We start from the raw sequence: 21,806 nt of genomic DNA, 5'->3' as shown, positions 1-21,806 counted from the left end.
ATTAGTGAATAGTATTTATACATAGTGGCACTCATCTAAATCCATGCATATATAAACACATCCATGAAAAGTATGCATGGAGAAGAGTTTTGTGTCTGTATATATGTGCACACATACATATTTATATACCTAAACACATACATGCATGTATGGTCATACGTGTATATATTTATGCATCCATTCATAGGCATAAGCATTTATACATGAAGTTTTTATACCCGGCTCTTTGTGCATGCACATGTACACGTGAAGGTCTGCGTGTGTTTTCTATGCTACTCCATGATCATAATCTGCAATTTTTACATCTTGCATGAGCGTCCTCTTAATCCCAGGGGCTCTGAAATAGCAAGCAAGTAAAGGAAGGTGCCACAAAGCTTGGAAACGGGCCTCAATGACAGAAAGAGGCAAAATGGGAGCAAAAAAAGCTCATCTGAAGCATTTGCTCCTTATGCCTAAAAAATCTCCAGCTAGCTCCAGAGATGGTTGAAAGCCTGTGACTGATGGTGTGTACTTGGGAAGATAGCAGCAGGACAAATCCGTGCTGATTTTGCATGAGAACACAGACATCTTTAAATATTTTAATTAATAGTTTTAATGTTGAAAGAGTTAAGAATAGTCTGGTAACTTGACTGAGGACAGGCCCTTTTTTCCCTAATCAAAGACCCTTTCTCCACAGGAGGTCTCAGTCTCTGTTGAAGAACGTTTAGAGTAAAGAGTGACTCTGAGTAAGGGAAGAGAAACTGGGTTTTGAATTAAAGGTAGTTTGCCACGGTGCTGTACCAACACAATGCAGATGAAATGGATGAGTGCTCCGAGGGTGTGTGGCTGGAAAGGTAAGCAAAGACTGATCCATCAGAGGAGAAGGGCTTTAATCAACTGACGATAGTGTAATACAGTAGTTAAAAATAAAAAAGAAAATAGATGCACTGCTTTGTGATGATTCATTAAATTCATTAAATTCATCTTACTCTGGAACTAAATCTCCTTACTTCTCTTCCATAAATAAAACATTGGATTTCTGCTCACTTGCAGCAGCATCAGTCTTATTCGTTGATTTAGTTTATTAGCTTTTTGTGGCAGGAGCTGCATCTACCTCGTGTGTACAGACCTGAATGGTATGCTGTAAAAAATAAATCAAACTGATGATAATCTGTTTGTCTATCCTGAGTTTCTTGTCTATTTATCTAGTTTAGGGTACAGAGTTCTTTCTTTCCCTCCCTGCTCTGCTGCACAGGGGGCACAGCCTCATAGAGCAGTAACTGTTTCCTACAGGAAGAAATTTGTTCTGCATCCTACGTTTCCATGCATGCCTCCCCAAGCCCCACTCTCCTCTTCCTCTCCCCTCCTGCTGCCACCAAGCAATCGCCTGCAAATTCAGCCAAGGAAAAAAAACCCTCTGATTGCACGGGCTGGTTTCCAGCACTTGGCAAACATGGGGACTGAGAGATGATTTGTGTGTCGCTATTCCTGTGCCCCCCTCCAACCGCCGCTGCCTCCCCAGGCTATGCCAAGGGAAGGACACAAGCCTGACACACTGCAGACCATTTGCTTACTGTGGCAAAGCCCAGGATTTTCAGACAGGAGCTGGTGATTGACAGGTTAACCCCAGTTCCCCAGGGCTGGTTTCACTGGTCCCACTGTTATGGTCCCAGATTGCCCACATACCATGCCATTATGGGTCTCTTTATAGCTTCCCATCCCCTTTGCTGAGCAATGAAGCCATTGTGGAGGGGCTGAGGGCCAGCAGGGCTGGATATCCTCCCCCTCCCCACCGTCATGAAATATTTTCTCCTAGTCCTTCTTGCTTGTCCCTCTCCCTCCGTGCACCCCTCCCCCCCTCCCCCCCGGGGCTTCTGTACTTCACACGTGTCAGGGGCTGGCCCCATGCCTCCCCGAGGAAGGGCAGGTTAATACCTCCGGGCCAAAGCTCTTGCTTGCCACTCTGCATCCAGCCTCCAGCTCCTCCACAGCCATGGACAGGATTTTCTCTGCCTTGCTCTCTTTGCTGCTTCTCCTCCAGAGCTATGGCGTTTGCGGGACACCTCCACAGCAGAGAGGTAAGTGGGGAGCTCAGTGGCAGGATGCAGCCTGTCGATGCTCTACCTCCTCGGCACAGCCTGCTTTGGGACTGGGAAGGAAATGAAGGAAGAAGAAATACCCAGCATCAGTCAGGGAAGCAAAGGAGCTTTCTCAAGTGTTTTCCCAAGGCAGCAACACCTGGACATGTGTTTGCTTCTGCCCGTGACTGCTTTAGAGAAAAAGCAGGAGATCTGTGCTGAGGACAGCCAAGGTGGTGGCATCAGCTCAGGCCTGACCCCCAGCACAGAGGCAGCCCCCGGGTTGCTGCTCCCAGCTGCAGGAGGCCCCGGCAGGAGAAGGGCTCTCTTCTGCCATCCAGAGCTACTTCTCCCCACGGCTCTGCAGAGGGCTGGTTTTACCGGGGGCTGGAGGAGGGGCTGGCCAGACACCCCAGGCTCTGGTTAACCTCACCGAGCAGGAAGGTCTGGGTCTGGATGCTGAGGATGGGCCTTTCCCAGGTTTTGCTCCATTCATTTTTGAGCAAAATCCTGCTCTGTTTTTCTTTCCAAGTGGGGTGTCACGCAGCCAGATGGGAGATGAGCTGCCTGCTCTTTAAGTTGCATGGTCAGTGACTCCTAGTCTGCAATTAGTGTCAGCAAGTACCGAACACCAGGGGGAGGGCTGGAGGGTCTGGTGTCGAGGAAGCATCTCTCCTCTGCCAAGGGCAGCGTGCTGCCAGGAGTTCCAGCCAGCCAGGGGAGCTCACCGCGGGAGAGATTGCCAAGGCAAAAGTTACTGCTGGCTTTTAAAAATGTTTGAACAATCTTACGATGATGCATAATGCATATGCCTGGGCAGGCTGACAATTGGAAAATAAGTGTGACAGTGACTGCCGACTTAGCAGCGGGTGATGAGGGGGAGTTTTCTGATATACTGAACAGTTTCTCCTTGGTAATTTGGAAAGAGAGAGTTATCTTCGCTGCAGAACCACTAGGCACTACCAAAGTCAGTAGACTAAACAGACAGGTCATTCAACTCAGCCTTACTGTGAGCAATTGTTATTTCTAAAATAAACACCTTTTAATTCTGAGTTACTAGGCAGGTTTCCTGTTCTTTTAATGAACAGGAAGCAAAGATGCCCTAAGAGATATTTTCTGCTAAATCGGTGCGTGAAATTCAGCTATTCCTGAATAACTTCAAGTGTGAACATTTTTAAAAATAGAGGAGGATTTTATTTCTGGTTTAAGCCCTTAAAATAAACTGTGCTGAGTCAGTTTGTCATTCAGAGCAAGCACGTCTGACTCTCACCTCCTGGAGATAACCAAGGCCTGTTCTGCAGACCCTGATGTCTGGACCATGGCTGTGACCAGACAGGCTGAATTCCCAAAGCTCCCATCTGATATCTCTTCTTTTCTCTTCACTTGCCAGAAACATACTTCACTCTCATAAAAAGAGGTTTAAAATGTTATTTAAGGCAAAATCACAGAGCTTCCATGCAAAAAAAACCCCACCAAAAGCTCAAAACTTGCATTGGATCCAACTATTCCTAGGGAAAAAGAAAACACACACTTTTATTCCTTGGTTTCTCACTAAAAAAAATATGGAGGCGATTCATTAGTTACAGTGGCAAAGGGGAATCTGTGCTTTATTTCTTGAGCAACATCTTGCAAGACTTTGAGCCTTTCTCTGTACCTTCATTTCTCACCTGTGAAATGGGCATAACCAACCCCTGGTAAAGGGATTTGCAGTACTGCAGACAGACTGCCAGCTGAGTTTTTCCTTCCTCTGCAACAAATTCTGGTGGCACAGTGAAAGTCACCCACATGGGAAAGGGTTATATTGCATTTTAGTGGAACTAGAGCAACTGACAAAGCAACCACTGCCTGCTTCCCTTCTACACACAGCATCCTTTAGAGAGACCTTCCTGGGAACCAGAGGCAGATTCAGCATTAGTGTCTCTCAGGAAACTAACTTGATTATATTCTTTATGGATTATATCACAGGGTATTTATTTTCATCTGTCTGAAGGACTGAAAGCTCAATTAGATTTCACACTGAGACCTAGCTATAACATTTATGTCATAATTTGGAACAGATTTGTTGGCCCAAAAGCTCACATTTAAAAATCTGTCCACAGAAATCTCCTTTATGATATAACCTATATAGTCCCTCTCTGTGGAAATCAAATATTAACAGAGCACTTGATGCTCCTACAGAGACAGGCTAAACGAGACAAAAAAAACATAGAGAACAGAATGCTATAGATCTGGTGGGGGAAATGGGACAATTCATTTAGAAAATCATAAAAAAGTATTAGCCCTTTTTATGTTTTGCCACCGTTGAAAATTAAGATGGAAACCAGCATGAAAATGAGAAAAAAAAAATCACTCAGCTTTTTGCATTGCTAATGCTTGCTGTTTATCCCATTTACTTTTGACAGTGGATATTCATGTCTTACTATGAGGCTGTAGAGATTAACTATCAATTACATGGTTCTACATCTCCCTATTGTATTCTCCCTCACTAGCTCACAGAAATAAAGCGGCGCTGATCTGTGCTGCGTTACAGTATTTCATTATTAGTGCCACTAGCTATGAGACTATAACGTGAGGCTGGTTCATGTTACATTGGCTAGTTAATCTGGGCATCTTGATTCACAGCCCAGTCTGAACTGCTGAGTTTCATGCCTGCTTCTGGTCATGCATGACAAAGACATAATCTGATTAATTAATATCCATGTGAATCGTTTATCCCTGTCCAAAATGTGCTGATGCCTTTAGAGACTTTGATGCAGATGTGCACACCCAGGCTTCAGTTCGCAACTTTATTCCTCCCTCCGTGCTGCTGTTAAGTTTTATGCAGACATTCGCAGTAGCACCAGGTGACAAGTGGGTAACCTGCTCCCACAAGTGCAGCGCCAGCATCTCATCACCTTGCTCCCTCAGAAGTACATGTTGTCAACCGATAACTGTGCTTTTCTTACAGATGCTTGCCTGTGAAAGGAAAAAGAACATTTAGAAATATTGTTAAAAGTCGTTTCACTGGGCCTCTCTGAGACAGGTAGAGAAAGTATTGAAGCTTGCAGGTCCTCTGCCCTCAGCTGCTGCTCTAACAAGACAGTTACTTGCCTCTTAGGGTGATTTTTTCACCTTTTTCTTTCATTTTTCTCCTCCCTCCTTACCCTTTTCAGGCACCCTGTGTAGAACGAAACCCACTGACCTGGTGTTCGTCATTGACAGCTCTCGAAGTGTGCGCCCACACGAGTTTGAGAAAGTCAAAGTCTTCATGTCCCGGGTGATTGAGGGGCTGGATGTGGGCCCCAACTCCACCCGGGTGGGTGTGATCAATTATGCCAGTGCTGTCAAGAATGAGTTCTCCCTCAAGACCTACCAAACCAAAGCCGGGCTCCTGCAAGCAGTCCAAAGGATAGAGCCGCTCTCCACTGGGACTATGACTGGCCTGGCTATCCAGTTTGCCATTAGCCGGGCTTTTAGTGACTCAGAAGGGGCCAGGGTGAGGTCTCCTAATTTTAATAAGGTAAGCAAATTATCTGTTTCTTGAAAGCTTCTTCTTTCTTGTGACTCATCATGGAGTGGTTGGAAAAATCAGAAAGGAGGAAAGGTGTTTTTATCTTTAGCATTGATGGTGTGGGGACAAGCAGAGGTTAATTGTCAAAGGGGGCAAACCTTTGGCAGGTGGAAACCTCCCAGCTCTTCTTGAAAACAAAGCTCAACTTTCTTTTAGGCAGAGCTGGCCAGAAGTTGTCAGGGTAAATCTAATCCAGCTTTACTAGCTCTCCTCTCTGCCTGGAGTGTCTGTCCTTCAGGACATGATTCCCTGCTTCCAGTGTGCCTGCCACAAATACCACCATGAAATGATGATCTCAGCCAGGTTTGCTAGGCATGAGCATACAAGGATTAATGATGCTTGCCTTCCCCAAAGTATTGTAATAAAGATGCTTCAGAATCCACCATAGTAAAAAGTGAGGCAACGCTCTGAAAGTTTCTTTTGAAGTTGCCCCTTTCCACTTACATGTATATCCGCTTATATATCTTATATTCCCAGATCTACATGTATATCCACTTATATATCTTATATTCCCAGATCTAAAGCAAAGTGCTGTTTCAGTGTCCTCCACTGCTCTTCCCGTTCTTCAGAGGCTGGCTGATGGCTGTGCTTTCCATTCTGGATATTCTCTTTAGGTGCACAGATTGTACTGAGCACTTAGCATTTAAGCCTGTGGCATAAGGTTGGCTTAACTCTATACGTGGCTGCAATGGGCATCGCTGCTCCTGACCCATATTCCCTGCCCAGGAAGCTCAGCCTTTAAAAAGATATTCCCCAGATACCTCCTTCATTCCTTTGGATTTGACTAGGAATGAAACCAAACCTCAGCCCAGTGACTGTCATCAGGAAAACTCTCTTCTGAGCATGCAGAGAATGTCTATTCTTGAAAATACGTGCTTCAGCTAAACACCATGAACACACTTTCTAGGCCCTCATGTCCCACACCAGCTCTGTGGGTTCTCTGCTATGAGGCTGGACCAGAAAAATACACAGAAGTGTTAGCAAGCAACCAGAGTTTTCCACCACCTGGACAAAAGCCCAACTGTTGGAGCGAGGAAGTCTGGGATTTTTCTCCTGATTACAGCATTTTTGGAACATCAGCCACTTTCCATTTCTTTCACTGCTAGTAACGCTCTAGGGGAGGCTGAGCAGAACATGGAAAAGGTGCCCAGGGATGGCAAGTCAGAAATGATACTGAAAAGTGAAAAACAAATGCTAGGTAATATCAGCCAACTGCAACAATCAGCAACCTGAAGGTTCTTCTGGTCTGGAATTGACAAGATACCCCTAAAAATGAGGCTGTTTCATACAAGGATGATCTAATTAAATGTCTTGTGTGCCCCCTCACCGTGTTGAACTATAAGTAACTTGCAAATATGAGGAAATCCATCCTCACATGGTCTTTTATGGAAGAAAACCAAGAGTAATATCAGGAGAAAAATAAACACTAACAAACTTCCACTAAGTCTCATTGGCAATCAGCTCCAGAAAGAGAAGCTCACCTGATGAGCCATCATGAGCACATCATCACTCAAGCTCAGGAGTCACCTGGTGCAAAATCTAACAACCCAGCTCTTGCAGGGGAACTCTGAGACCTAATTGCAAAGTTTTTTTATTCAAAAGGAGTAACATTGGTTTCGTTTGTCAAGTTCTTTGAGGTTCTTTAAAAGATATCATTGCAAAATTGCAAGGTGTTATTAATATTATATTGTTATCATTATTTTTTAGTAAAGAACTTTAAAATCCTTTAGGTGCAAGAATAATTGATCTCATTCATTTGACTGAACTGCTTCAAAGCCATTAAGTGTGGATTCAGCCTTTAGCCTACATCTGGCATTTTCTGGAGGTTTGAGCAACTGCCTGTTGTTGCCAAGGTGTGCTTTGCTTTTTCTTGCTTTCCCAGTGGCAGTGAGTCTGCTGCAGGGCTACCGAAGAGTCAGCAGCAGTCCACACTGCCCACTCCCACTGCTCTCAGACAGGCTTTGGAAATGAAAGCCCTGAGCTCTCATTTCTCAGAGAGCTCAAGGCTGCCTGGTTTCTCCATGGACTTCACTGAAAGGCTGTTTGAGGCACTGCAGGGGAAAGGGATGTTTCCTGCAGTGAACCCATTGCAGTGGAGCTGGTGGGAAGGCAGTAGGTCTCCAGCAGAGCCCTCCTGCCATCTTTGCCTAGCCAGAACACCCTATAGTGGAAACCACAGGTCTCCTCACTGAGCACAACCCTGACACAACCCCAGCAACACCCCCAGGGTCCGCCAGCCTCAGAACTTAGCAGATCCTCACCCAGCTGATGGGGGAAATCAAGAAACAGGAAACCTATGGCCAGTCACCACACTTCGAATGGTACCTGGGTCATGAATGAAGGATCCTAAAGGAGGACTCTGAACTCCAGCCCAGTTGCATGAAGACAGCCCCCATTGGCTTCACTGGTTTTCTTATTGTTTACTTTCAATAATGGGAACTTTTTAGAGATCCCATTTCCTCTAGGACTGCTATGCAATCCATTCATGTCCCTCAGAAATCTTACCGTATTTATCTTCTCCTGTCTTTACCTAATTTCCCAATGTCTATTTTAAGACAAGGTGACCACATTTAGGTCAGGACTGGGACACAGTCCTGATTTATGCAATATTTTTATAATACTTTCAATATTAGTGTCTATTTTTTTGTAAATACAGCCTGACACCTTACATGCAGTGTTGACCATTACTGTAGATTGAAGAGATATTTTCACTGAGCTGTCTATGAAAATGCTTCGATCTTTAGCTAACTAATCTCTTCCACACCATTTAAGTAAGCCCTTTCCTTGTGCACTATTTTCCTGCTCTTGTCTGCTCTGCAGCTGGGCTGCCAGACAGCTCATCCAACATGCTCTTGCAATCCTTGTGGTTTCCTGACATCTCAATATGCGTAAGAGCTGGTATGTCCTGCAAATAGATCAAATGAGCCTCTAGTTTAAGTATTTGAACACTTTTAAAAAGATCAGATTTATTTTAGTGGTTTACTGCAGTAGCATGGCAAACACAGCAATGTTTGTGTGGACAGTGGTACAAAGAATTCTGAAGTTGTTTTGTCTCCCTGAAACCTTATTTCCTGGACATCTGAAAAAGCAGAATAGTAGTGGTCTTTTAATGGTTTGTCTCAGGCATTAAAAAAGAAGAAAAGAAAATCACTACATGCTTTTCGCTCTGTCCTTCCACTTTTCAGCTGATCAGACAGACAGAATCACAGAAAGGCTGGGGCTGGAAGGGACCTCTGGAGGTCATGTTGGCCAACCCCTTGCTCAAGTGGGGCCATCTACAGCTGGTTTCCCAGTGTCCAGATGGCTTTTGCATATCTCCAAGGTGGAAGACTCCACAACCATTTGCATTCCTTGGTTCCCTGGTTATTCTTTTCTTTTTTCCAAGATATCCTGAAGTCCAGAAAACTCTTCCCTTCTGTGAACCTAAAGCTGCTCAGCGTGGCCCCGTCACCTGCCTGGGGGGGGGCGGGGTGTGTGGGTGAATAGGTCATGCAGTAATTTAGGGACGTGAAGCTTCCAGAAATACTGGACATGGTCCTTGCTCCTTCACACAGCAGAAACCCAGCAAGACCTTGTGAAAATCTGTGCTACGATTGTCAGCCATGTGGGATACTGATCAAAGCACCACAAGATCATTTGGTCTTGCTGTGCTCTCTGCGGCAAATGTCACCCTAGGAGAGAGAAAAGCACTATTTGTTTCTCTAGAAGCTCAGAGCAAAGTCTATTTATACCTTTATCAAAAACTGCAGGGGTGCCCAATTACTTTTATCTTTCTTTAGAAAGAACAACAAATAGATTGTCAAATTGCTGAGAAAATCAAGGGCTTATTCAACTTTCCACCCAATTCTCCTTTCAGTGCTGCTACAACATTGACGTTATACACTGCATAATGAGACATAGCTATCTCATTAGCTGCTGGATTGCCTACACATGGTAACCCTGAAACAGGAATACCTAGGGATGCCCGTGAATACTCTAGTCTTAGTTAACCAGGAATAAATTGTGTCATGAGAACGTGGTGGGTTTCTATATGACAGAAGTAACACAAGAAGGATCCAGAAAGTTAGGAATTCACGGGACAATGAAAAGTAGCTGTTAAAACAGCTGTTGAACAGCAAAAGTTTCTGAGTTTCTTTAGGCCAAAACTGAAGATCCTGTTCAGCTATTTGAGACAGCAAAAGCGTTCACCCTTTCTTAATTCTTCTCACGTGGCTACCTGTGAGTCCAGCACAAGCCTCTGCTGCAGAGCCGCGTCAGCCTCTCCAGGATGCAGCGGCTGCTCCTTTCCCCTTTCCTCCAACCTGTCTCTTGCTCTTTACCAAACAAGGCACATACCTGGACTCTCAGCTTTTTAAATGAAACAAGGTCAGAACACAGAGAATTACAGACATCCTGTGACTGCAAATAATTTGGAGGTAGTTTGTTTAGTCGTTTTTTTTTTTAAAAAAAGGATTTTTCACACTGGAATTCACTGCCTCAGGCTGGCAGGGAGGGCAAATATCTAGAGGTGGGATCCCAGGAAAAAAAAATCAGGATTTCCTAATTATCAAGATAACTTCAGATGATAGCAAGATCACATTATACTTGTTCTACTTCTTCCACCCTTTCTGTAAGCACCTGGTCCTGGGCACAAGTGACAGGCTCCCCGGCTGGTTGGTACTTACCATGACTCACTGGTACATTTGTTTTAGCTGTGAGCTCACTGGATAATTCCTGATGCCTGATTCAGACTCTTTGTACCCAGAATTTTTGTTTTCTCCAACAGCAGATCAGAAAGCAACATGAATTTTGAGTGCTTTATAGTAGATTTTCACAAGATGCATGGTGAAGATCTTTCCCATCAGATGCAGATGTGAATGCTGCTACCACACACCTCCTGGGTCACCTCTGGGGCTCAGGCCCATGTGGAGATGCCACCCTGATGTGAAGAATGAAAGGGACTGATTAAACTTGGGGAATCACTTTATTTAAACAGAGAAGTGCCAGGAGGACATGCATCACCTCCATCCTGTGACAAACACTGTGAGAAAGATACACGGCTACAGAAACCTCTTTGGTGTTGCTTGCAGAAGCTACTTGATAATACATATTGTTTCCTGACAAGCTGGCTTTTGATAAGCTCTAACTGGCTGCCCCCATCTCAGAGCTTCTGGGTGTACTCAGAGAGCAGAGCTGTTCAGCCGAGTGAGGGCTCGCTCTCCTGGCAGAAGGCATGACTGCATGGCTGGTTCTGCTCCTTGTCTTGGCTTTCGCTCCAGAAACAGCCTCAGAGCTCCTTTTGATCGACCTTTGACTGTCATGGTCATCCTCCTTTACAACACACACTGACATCTGCCACAGGTGATGCTTTTCTTTATTTCGGCCACAGACAGAAGAGAAATATTTGAATTTTCCTTTTTTTTTTTTTTTTTCCTTTGGAAGCAGCCAGTTACAGAATTGTGATGCTACTAGGAATTTTTAATTTTGTAGCCTTTAGGAAGTGCAGATAAACACCTGAACCTACAGACCTGTGTCAGATTGAGCAGCTCTACATTTTCATGCTTCACCGATATTTTGCATAGAAGGAAAGCTCTGAACAGGGCAGCAGAGTCCTTCGGTATTGCAGTATTCCTCTGGGGCAGGAGACTGCAGCATTCAGCCATCCCTCAGCTGAAGTGTGGGCAGAGGGGCAAGGAGACACTTCCTCTGCATGGCCAGCACCCCTTGGACACATGGGGCAGGGAACTCCACCCCTGACCTTACCCTAGATTACTTTTTTCCACCCAAGGATGTGAAACAGCCATCACACCAGCCTAACAGAGCAGCTGGTGGGTCTGATTTAATCTTCAGAAAGATGGAGATTATATATGACATAGAGGGGAATAGCAAATACTGCCTTCATGACCAGATGACTGCTCATCTAAACTCACTGCTGCTGCCAGATAGATTTTTTTCCCCCTGCCTTTTTCATCTGATGTTTCTTCACTTTCTGTATTGCTGAGGGTATTTGCCTACAATGTGGAGGTTTTTTGCTGCTTAGCAGCTCACCTGCTCCTGCTGATTATATTTCTCCACACTGCGATACACCCCAATCAGTTGCTTTGGAGTTGACAGTGGTGTCACAGTAACAGTTGTAAGGGAAAGTGGCAGGAACAGAGGAACTGACAAAGAACAAAAATCAAGGTTTTTTGGCAATGTCACTTAGCAGAAGAAAAATAAAGAGAAAAATGGACAAGGTAGCAACAGAAGCAGGACTCTTGGAGGCTCTCCACTGATTCAGGGCTCCATCTAATAGAAGGTAAAATCCAGTTCCCACTTAAACCCGCTGTCATTTTAATGCTGATATTAGTAGGGGTAGGATTTCATCTCTGCTATTCATTGTGGAACAGGGAATCAGGAATCATGGCAGGCATTGACACACAGCATGAACTTAGGTAGATCTCTTCCCCTCTCTCTGCTTCAGTTTTCCCATCTATAAAATGGGGAAGTCTTCATCTCATGAAGTTTCCATGACATTTCCTGAGTTTCTTTAAAGTCCCATACTGAGTTAGCGTTGCGCTTAGTGTCAGCTGGGGGTTCATGAAAATAGTTAGAGTTCAGCTTGAGCATTAGTTTGCGTGTGAAGAACATAACCTTTACTTTGGTTTCCTTAGGGGCAAGATGCACCAGTTGTCCCTTAATTAAATCAGTCAGGTCCCTGGCAGTTTAACCTTTCCAGCTCAGAAAGAAATAAATCCCACATAAAAGAATGGTTTGCGTGATCTCAGGAAGAACGGGAAGAGGGGGCAGGAAGGGAGTGGCATTTCCTTTTTGTTTAATTTTAGAAATGTGAAACCTTTATTAACCCAGCCTGTTCCACAAGCAATAGTGATATTAACGCCCCTTCAAGCACCCACCTTGCCTCTGCCCTCCTCTGTGTAGGTGGCGATCGTTGTGACCGACGGACGTCCCCAGGATGGAGTGCAGGATGTGTCAGCAAGGGCCAGAGCAGCTGGCATCGAGGTCTTTGCCATTGGGGTTGGCCGGGTGGACATGCACACACTGCGGCAGATCGCCAGCGAGCCCTTGGATGATCATGTGGCCTATGTAGAGAGCTACAGTGTCATAGAGAAGCTCACCCACAAGTTTCAAGAAGCTTTCTGTGGTAAGTCCTTGCCACAACCCCTGCGTTCCTAGCCAAGAGCTGCAAGTGGCTACCAGCAAGCTTTTCACATAGAACTTGTATGTGCGATCACCCTTCATCCATCTGCTTCCACGTTCCAAGGACTTGAGTCTGACAGAGCCCGAAGCAGTATGGAAAACAGATGCTCTTTGAAGTTGCCTTTCAAGAATTTCAGGTTTTGTTTAGGGAATTTCAGGGTTTAGTTAAAGAAGTCTCCAGAATTCACTGGCACAGAAGAGTTTGTAAATGTGAGCCACTTAGTCCTTGAGGCACTGAGAACGAACCTGGAAAACAGGAACTTTATATTGCTAAAGTCATTGTCCTTATTGTTAAGCCTATCTGTCTGGGAAGTTCTGAGATTCTGGCTTGGAATTTCCCCCACCAGTATTGACTTCTGTATTCCCAGTCAAGTAAGGGACGGTTTCACTTCCCTGCCAGAGACCGAACAGCCTTTGCCCGACTATGCTGTTGTTTTTGCAAGCCTTGTGAGGCAGGAAATTCTCCTGGCTGGTACGGTATCTAATGCCTTTCTTACAACATATAAAAAGAGCCCGACTATCCTACAAACACATATTCACTCCTACATGAACTGGTGAACGGAGTGAGAAAGCTTTATTACCTTCAAACGTACCCACAAGACTGTAGGAGGTGGTCTATAAATATCCACTTTATGTGTCAGCAAGAGAGGCCCAGGGGTTTCACATGCCCATCCTATCAAAGCACAAAATGTGTAGTGACACTTTTTAAAAGATGTGATACACTGCAGCGCCTATGGCAAGACATCGCAAACGTATATACACATATGGACCTGTAAAACTCTCAGAAACCAATTTCTCCAAGATGTGTAAAATTTCATGATTCAACTTTCTGCCTGAAAATGATGGGGCTGAGCAGCTTTTTGTCAAGGAAAATTTCTTCCTCTGTAGGGAGGAGGAAAATTTTGAATATAAAATGGGACATGTATTATAATCAGGTGTCATTGCACCAGAAGCTCATGAAAGAGGGGAACAAATACTCCATACAAAAGGGGGGGTTAGAGACAAAATTTGAGAAGGTGGAATCCAGGCCATGAATATCTGTGGGAGTTTGTGTTGGCTGCCCTGGAGTCAGGAGTCAGCCAGAGACAGAAAGGCCAGACAATGTGTTTTGAAGTTCTGGCACTGATGTAATTCAAAAAGATAAAGAGCAAAGGAAAAATACTTTCTATGCCTTGCTTTTCAAATGTGTAACATGCAGATGACAAAGTTCTCCCCATGGTAAAAACCCTCAGAGATGCATCCAAGGGAAGCACTGTGCTAAGGATTATTGTAGCTAACAGAGGATAGCACCATATTAACTGCCGAGTGGGTTTTACAGTGCTATGCAAGCAGCTGCACAAAACTGTCCTTGGAGATGTACCCAAACACCACCTGCTCTTGCAAACAAAGGTTTGTGGGTACTGACAGCAGGAAGAACTGTGCAGCACTGGCCCCATAGCGCTCAACAAACACATAGGGAAAAAGGAAGACCCTTGGCAATCCAGCTACTAGTTAGATCTAATAAGCCGCTAAGATGGTGTCTGTAGGCTTCAGAAGACTCAACCTGAGAGCCCAGTGTTACAGCCATCTGCATGGTTAGTAATATTCCTAATTATATGAGCTATATATATGCTGGAAAGATCTAGCAGTGTTGGCACAATATGCAGATGTGTGAATTGGGAAGGCCAGAAGAAGCAGAAAATACACACAGAGCAGAATACAAATGACTTGAAATAATGAACAGAAGCCTCTTAACTTTGAAAGACTTTGTGCTGCCTCCCATGGTTTTGGTAAACTTAACGCCCAGTTTTCTGCACAGATTTCCCTGGTATTTGTAAACTAATTTGGTTCAACCAGATCTATTTAGTTTTGAGTTTATTTTGCATCATCATTGCTGTAGCTGTGACAGTGTTGTCAGTCACTAAGCCCTGCTGGGTCCGAGTGCTGCAGTTCAGCTTTTGTTTGCTCAGCATCTCAGGAGTCAGATCCAGGTTAAGATCAGCAGGCAGAAATGTTTGTAGAGAGCGAATCTGAAAGCTGCACGTGTGAGGGTCGCTCTGAAGTGAATTCCAACTATGTTTGCACATGAATCCCATCCAGGAAAGACAACTGCACATGGGGCTGAACTCACTAATCGTAATTGTACTACATGGCTGGGAAAAATGGGTATTAGCCAGCCCAGATGGTAGGTTGGAAACCAAATCCCATCCAGCAGCTTTGGAGAGGGAAGTAGATTGTGATATGCTCAACAGACAGAAGGTTTTTGCCCTTGTATGGAGACTGTTTCTAGTCCTGGCTCTGTCTTAGAGTCACAAGACTTGAAACAGCTTCTCCTTATCTCTCCTATCCCAGTCACTGCCAAGGAGTGATGACCTCTGCTGCTTTGTCTTTCCGCAGAGCAGATTTAGTTATCAATGAGTGTATGTCTGGGACAAATATGCTTTGTGCATTTGGTCTGAATTGAGAAGCCTTGGCATGGTCTTTGATTTTAATCTGCACCTTTGCTTACAGTGGTGTCAGACCTGTGTGCCACTGGAGACCATGACTGTGAGCAGGTCTGTACCAGCACCCCAGGAGCGTACAAGTGTGCTTGTAAAGAAGGTTTCACACTGAACAGCGACGGAAAGACATGCAGCGGTATGTAATGATTTTCATTTGCACTGAGCTGAGCTGTGATCTGCAGTGGTATGGTGGGGATAGAACTGAGACAGGGGAGAAGTGTTCTGCTCAAAAAGGGCAAAAAAGGAAATCATGCACTCGTAACCAATTATTTTCAAATTAATGTCAACTGTTGTTAAGTTTTGATCGATTAAGCCTATTTCATTACTGACAAAATGACACTAGGGTTATATTTCCCTACATAATTAATGGGGGTCTTAGTTTCTGTCTTCTTTTGCCCTCTTCTCTTGTTTTGCTTCAGCTTGCAGTGGTGGGTTAGGATCTGCTCTGGATCTTGTGTTCCTGATTGATGGCTCCAAGAGTGTGCGGCCTGAGAACTTTGAGCTGGTGAAGAAATTCATCAACCAAATTGTGGACTCACTGGAGGTGTCAGACAAACAGGCCCAAGTTGGCCTGGTTCAGTACTCCAGTTCTGTCAGACAGGAGTTTCCACTGGGGCAGTTCAAGAACAAGAAGGACATCAAAGCAGCAGTCAAGAAAATGGCCTACATGGAGAAAGGAACAATGACGGGACAGGCTCTGAAGTACCTCATTGACAGTTCCTTTTCTATCATCAATGGAGCTAGGCCTGGGGTCCCCAAGGTGGGCATAGTCTTTACTGATGGACGGTCACAAGATTACATCACTGATGCTGCTAATCAAGCCAAAGACTTAGGTAGGTTTCCTGAATTCTCAGTGACTTCTTTCTCCCCTGGACCAAGTACTGCATCTAGTATCATCCTAGGTATGATTCTTTCCCTGGATAAATCTCTTACTTAGGGTAGAAACAGGTCACTATAGAGTGACTTTGTCGAGGTCTTGCCTGACTACCCTTGCACACTCATAAAGAACTTGGAGCAGCTCTGGCTGGGGTTCAGATGAGTCTTGGTTTGCCAGCAGCTGGCCTTTGTTCCCACAGCCCCTCTATCTTTGATCTAAGTCTACTGGAGGTCTCTCTGCTGTGCAGGATGGAGTTTCACACATTTGGTAAGGGGTGCACACTGGTCTAACATGCTTCACATAAATGTGAAGGAAACCACACGGAGAAGCTTAGGATTTGTCTGATGTTGGTAATGAAAGTCACGTCAGCATCAGTGGCACTGACGGTGAGGCAGCAATGACCATCAGAGTCCCATTGAGAATAATGGCAGTTGCAGGGCCAAGTGTGGCTTGGCTGTAGCAATCTTAAGGTCTGTAAAAGAAAAAGAAGAAATAAAACAATAAATAAAGCAGAAACACAGATTAAGGGAGTAACCATGGACTCCCTGTTCAAATCCCAGACACACTAAGAAAGCTTCTTTACCCTCTACTGGAATATTAAAAATGCACAGTGGCTACATATTGGTATTTTTGTATGTCTAAATACCATGAAGTATAAATATCTTGAGATATGCCCCTTTGCTGACCTGCCAAACAAGTTCCCAAATCTCCTGACATCTCTGTGTTAGATGGATGAGAATGTGCACATGAATTGCTAAACCCTTTCCTTGCCTTTAACTTCTATCTCGACGGGACTAAGGGCTAGCACATCACAATAAAGGTCAGGTAGGAGCTTATGAGTAGTTGATATTTACAAAGCAAGGTGACGTGTGGATGTTCAGCACATAAAACAAAAAGTCCTTATAAACTGTATAGAGTTTGTTTTTCTGTGTTGACAAAAATTTATGCCTTGTTTCTTCCTCTTCTTTTGTCCCTACACAGAAATCTCCAACATGTGTTCATAACTTGTTTCAGTGGGATAAACAACAAGATGCTTATATCTAGATTCCAAACATGTTAATCGAGCTCAACTTTAAAAAAACCCGAATATTGGATACATCCAGAGGTAGAAAGACAAGGCAAAGGGGAGGAAGGGAAACCAGTGTCTAGACATGGACAGGTAGAGGCAAGTATTTTGAAACAGGTGTTTCAAAATCACTAGTATCACCATTCAAGTCAATGGGAAAACTGCAGTTTAGTTCAATAGAAACAGATTTAAGCCAGAGGTGGCTGATCAATCTCTTGGCAGTATAAGCATCTACCTGGACATGTTCTTAACTCACAGTATAGGCTGCTCCTGACAGACTGTATGAGTTGCAATTTTAGAAAGAGGTTCAGCTACAATTTTACTGAACCACAGGTCTCCATTGCACAGGGATCTTTGCCACTGCATAGGCTGATTAGTGGTTTTGAATTGGGATTAAAATCTTCCACTGTTTCCTTTTGCTGCATTATTGCTTCCATATTATTTGGATGCATGATTCTGGCAGGGTGTTATGATCATCTGTACTTGTATCTTCAAAACATGGTTCTTGCGGTGATAGTGGGCATTGTCTGCATAATTCCAGTAAGACTTTGCCTGCAAAAATATTTTGCAACCCTGGCTGACCTAATCAAAAGAAGTCTGTAATAGTAAAGGGTGAGGGCATTAATTTCCTGGTTAACATCTGCAGACCTGTGTGGAAACTAAGGGCCCAGAAGGTGACCAAGGACATGCAAGCTGACAGGGGGTTGGAACCATAGCAGCATGATGCTCCATGGCTGTCCGACTCACAGGATCCCATTGCTCACAGGCTTTAGGATGTTTGCTGTGGGAGTTGGCAATGCAGTTGAGGATGAGCTGAGGGAAATTGCTTCAGAACCAGTAGCTGAGCACTACTTCTACACAGCTGACTTCAGAACCATCAGCAAGATTGGGAAGAAGCTACAAATGAAAATCTGCATTGGTGAGAGTGGGGGACTGGGGAGAGGGGGGATTTGGTCACAGCATTGGAAGGCTGGAAGCAGAAGGACAAAAATGTTCCTTCAGTTGGATGTTATAAAAAGCTCTCTTCTCAGCATATCAAGTTGGCACAGTATCATGGAAGGATCATGAGACATCAACATTTTGGTTACCTAAACACAGCCACCCCGACACCTCAGCCACCTCCCTTTCTCACAAGCTGCCTTCTCCTTCCCTTTTTCTCCACCTTTCTCTCCTTCTTTACCTTCCTCTTCAGAAACTATGAATTCAGGCTGTTCCAGGTCCTGGGAATAGCCAAAAGTGACATAAAGGAAGAAGAGATGCTCTTAAAAGAGAAGCTAATGGTTGATTTATTTGTCTTAATTTGAAGATCATCACAAAATTGGATATCTGAAGTGAAGCTTGCTAACCACTGGCTGGTTCTACAGCCAAACAGGTACCACAGGGGTGACGTTTCAAGTTAAAAGAAGCATCTAGTATCTTCTACATGGCTTGTAGTGTCTAAATTGGGGCAAGATGAATGCTAAGTTGCTCATGTTTGGGTAGCCTAGTGAAGCAAAGACTGAGAGAGGACTGAGTGGGAGACAGGCATGATAAGCATAGGTAAAGAATAACATAAAATTTAAAGACTATTGACCTTCAAATAACCTAGGTTTTAAAACTATTGAAAAAAAGAACTACCACAATTATTTTAGATTTTTGTTTTGAAGGAATCATATGCCTTCTATGAAGTATTGGCCTTTTGCAATGCTTCTGCTTGTTCAGGCAGATCATAGTGAATCCCAAACACTTGGGCTTCATTCATAGACACTGAATACCTTGCAGGGCTTCCAAGAGTAACACTGCTGGGCTCAGCAGGAACCTAACACTCTCTTGTCGAGACCAGCTGGTCAGGCTCCTTTATCCTGCTAGGCAAATGCTTCCTTCCAGTTCCCAGCAGATACATTGCACACACCTATGATGGGGCTCATTTAGTTCCCAAGAGCTCTAAGAAGCTCAGCTCTACTTCCCATAAGTGTGTAGACCTGCCTTTGAGTGCCCATGGCCCCACTCAGTGCAGGTATCTCCACTCCTCTTATGGCATGTGGAGACACTCTACAGCATCAACTGGATGAAATAATACACATTGCCGAATTTTAATCTCCTTTTCCCCCTTTCTTTGCAATCTCTAACATTGTTATTTGTGCCAAAGCTAAGAGATATCCATGTAAATATTAGTGGGTTAGCAGCAAGTGGCTCATCTGTTTCTCTCCCTGAGTGTCTATTAGAGAGAAAAAAAAGTAGTGGTCAGGAGCCTTGCCTCAGGAAATTTAGATTTGATTCCTTCCATCCTTACAGATGTCCTGGGTCATGCTGGGCAAGTGTCCTGTTCTCCAGATTCATAAAGATGGGACCTTCCTCCCTGCTGGGGAAGGCTGAGAGCGACAACACCCTTCAGGGTCCTGTGTCTGCAGAACCCGGTAGCCAGGCTTGCAAGATAGAGATTCTCTGCCATGGCTCCTTTAAAAAGTAGGAGTTGATCCAAGCTATATGAAACCCCCCAATATATTGTATTTAAATATCTTTCCAGAAAGGAAATCCATTTAGGCTTCAGCATTCAAAAAAAAAAAAAGTAAAAATATATTTTGGAAATATATATTTGTTTGCAAAATCATCAATTTTGGTAAATACCTCAATGTTTGAGGTTTTGTGGGTTTTTTTGTTTGTTTGTTTGTTTTTTTAAGGAAAGGAAATATTTGTATTTGTTTGATTCACAGTGCCAGCTTGTATTTATCAACAAATGGCTAGAACTCTTAATATTCAGCTTTAGTTTATTCATGACTGGTTGAATCCTATTGTGGTTTTGTGCAAGTGATGTCCTTTCCCTTAAAAAGGCCTTTGCTTATGTACTGCTTCCATTTGTTAGGCAGCTGAGCTGACTCAGTGTGGACTGGGAAACATTTCCTTTCTTTTCCCAGTCATCTCAGTATCCTTTTTGGCTCCTATTCCAGTTTCAATTATTTTTTCTTGAAGAATATGTAAATTATTGACATAGATTGGCAAATTGATTAGCAAAACCAGCACATTTCTCTGCTTGCTGAAGAAATGAAGTACTGAAGCAAAGCTCAAACAAGTCTTGACTCTCAGATCGTGAACAGTGCCTCCAGTTTGTATTTCACAAAGAGAGTACGGCCCCGTGGTGATGTTATTGGGAAGGCAGAGGCTGGTTTGAGCACTGTATTTGGTCAGATTCAGATTTTTGAGGCAAACCCGAAGCATCAGTAGTAGAGCTTCAGAGGGCTTTCAGGAAACTGGAAATCCAGGGAAGACTTTTCGTGAACAGTTTGGCCTATATAAAAAGAAAATGTGAGATTCTCTCGTCATCTGGGGTTAAAGCCGGAAGTGAATAGTCAGACAATTAGAAGGAATGATATTTTTATTTCCTTCTTGTTTCTGATAAAGAGAATGAGAATTGCTTTATTTCACCTGTCTCAGTGATTTTGATTTAATCCTTTTTTTTGTGCCATTTAACTCATCTTCTTGATATTCTGATCCACAGAGGAAGATCCATGTGAATGTAAATCTATTATGAAGTTCCAGACAAAAGTAGAAGACCTTATAAATTCATTGAAGCGGAAATATATCCTTCAGAAACTGTCTTTGTTCAGAACTCAGTGGGTTGGGTTGTGCTTTTGGAAAGAACCAGTGTGGAAAGTCTGCTTATGAGGGAAGGAGGTTGGGTAGGCTGTCAGGAAGCTGGGAAACAAGGTACTTGGGTTATAACAAGAAAAGTCCCTGCACCAGAGTGAGTAGCTACTGGTCTGACCCAGAGTAAGTGACCAAAACCAATAGAGCCAAAATAGAATGTGTCAAACCATTGCAAGACAGCTATGAGCTATAGGCACTAAGACATAGGTCAGTTTTTAGAAAGATGCTTAAATGATGCCAATGTGATGTGTGTGGAAGCGTGGGTCATGCATGGGATGATGATGCTGCCTCTGCAAGCTGCAGGTCCTGTGGAGGAGGCCCGAAGGTGAGGGCTGAGAGCAGCAGTGGCTAGCACTGGGCTGGGAGCAGGCAAAACCACTGGTGCCCACATGCAGCCTCCCCAGTCATTAAAGCTCCATGGAGGGGATTCTTTTTATGACAGTAAACGTCTACAATGCAAACATCCGAGCTGGCTGCCTAAGTTGCTGCACAGCACTGGAAGGAAAGAAGGTCTTCTACAGCAAACCACCTCTTATTGTATAGTTGGTGGTCTGGATAAATTTAGATGGATAGGTCCAATATTCAGATGAGTAGGTCCAAATTACCCCAGCTGGCTAAAACTAATTTTTGGGAGACTAACCCTCAGGTACCTACTCACTGCGAACATCTCCAGTGAGATGAGCTGGGTCCCATCTGAACTGAGTTTGTGGGGCTGCATTCTGCCACGCTGCGTCTTGCCATATTGCACAAAGACCATGAATAAGTGGATGAAAGAGAAACAAGGAAAAAAAAAAACTTCTCATGGGGAGAGGAATTACTGAAACCCTGGGGCGGCTCACACAGGGCTAGGAAGATTTTTCATTACTGAGAATAAGGAGAGAATACAATTTCAAAAGCAATGTTCTAATTGATTCACACATCTCTGTGCTTTGCTATGTCAGTTGCAGGGTATATTTTCTACTCTTTAACTTCA

The 21,806-nt window shown here is 44.0% G+C and overlaps 1 protein-coding gene across 1 annotated transcript; it reads left to right on the top strand.

Moving 5' to 3' along the window:
• The first annotated feature begins 1,831 nt into the window (after nt 1-1,831).
• Nucleotides 1,832-20,851, top strand: MATN1 (matrilin 1). The gene is made up of 7 exons (XM_040587488.1): nt 1,832-2,057; nt 5,210-5,556; nt 12,508-12,730; nt 15,277-15,402; nt 15,686-16,099; nt 17,976-18,128; nt 20,685-20,851. Exons 1-7 carry the CDS (start codon nt 1,973-1,975, stop codon nt 20,849-20,851), a joined length of 1,515 nt encoding a protein of 504 aa, XP_040443422.1. The 5' UTR covers nt 1,832-1,972.
• The last annotated feature ends 955 nt before the right edge of the window (nt 20,852-21,806 follow it).

Source organism: Falco naumanni, chromosome 3 (genome assembly GCF_017639655.2).
Source record: "Falco naumanni isolate bFalNau1 chromosome 3, bFalNau1.pat, whole genome shotgun sequence".
In the NCBI taxonomy this organism is placed as follows: Eukaryota; Metazoa; Chordata; class Aves; order Falconiformes; family Falconidae; genus Falco; species Falco naumanni.
This window is presented reverse-complemented; position numbering and strand designations above follow the sequence as displayed.

Excerpts from the sequence above, each read along its gene's own strand:
- MATN1 (XM_040587488.1), top strand. The coding sequence starts at position 1,973 with ATGGACAGGATTTTCTCTGCCTTGCTCTCTTTGCTGCTTCTCCTCCAG. Across the intron at positions 2,058-5,209 it reads GACACCTCCACAGCAGAGAG|GCACCCTGTGTAGAACGAAA; the intron begins GTAAGTGGGGAG and ends TACCCTTTTCAG. Across the intron at positions 15,403-15,685 it reads CGACGGAAAGACATGCAGCG|CTTGCAGTGGTGGGTTAGGA; the intron begins GTATGTAATGAT and ends GTTTTGCTTCAG.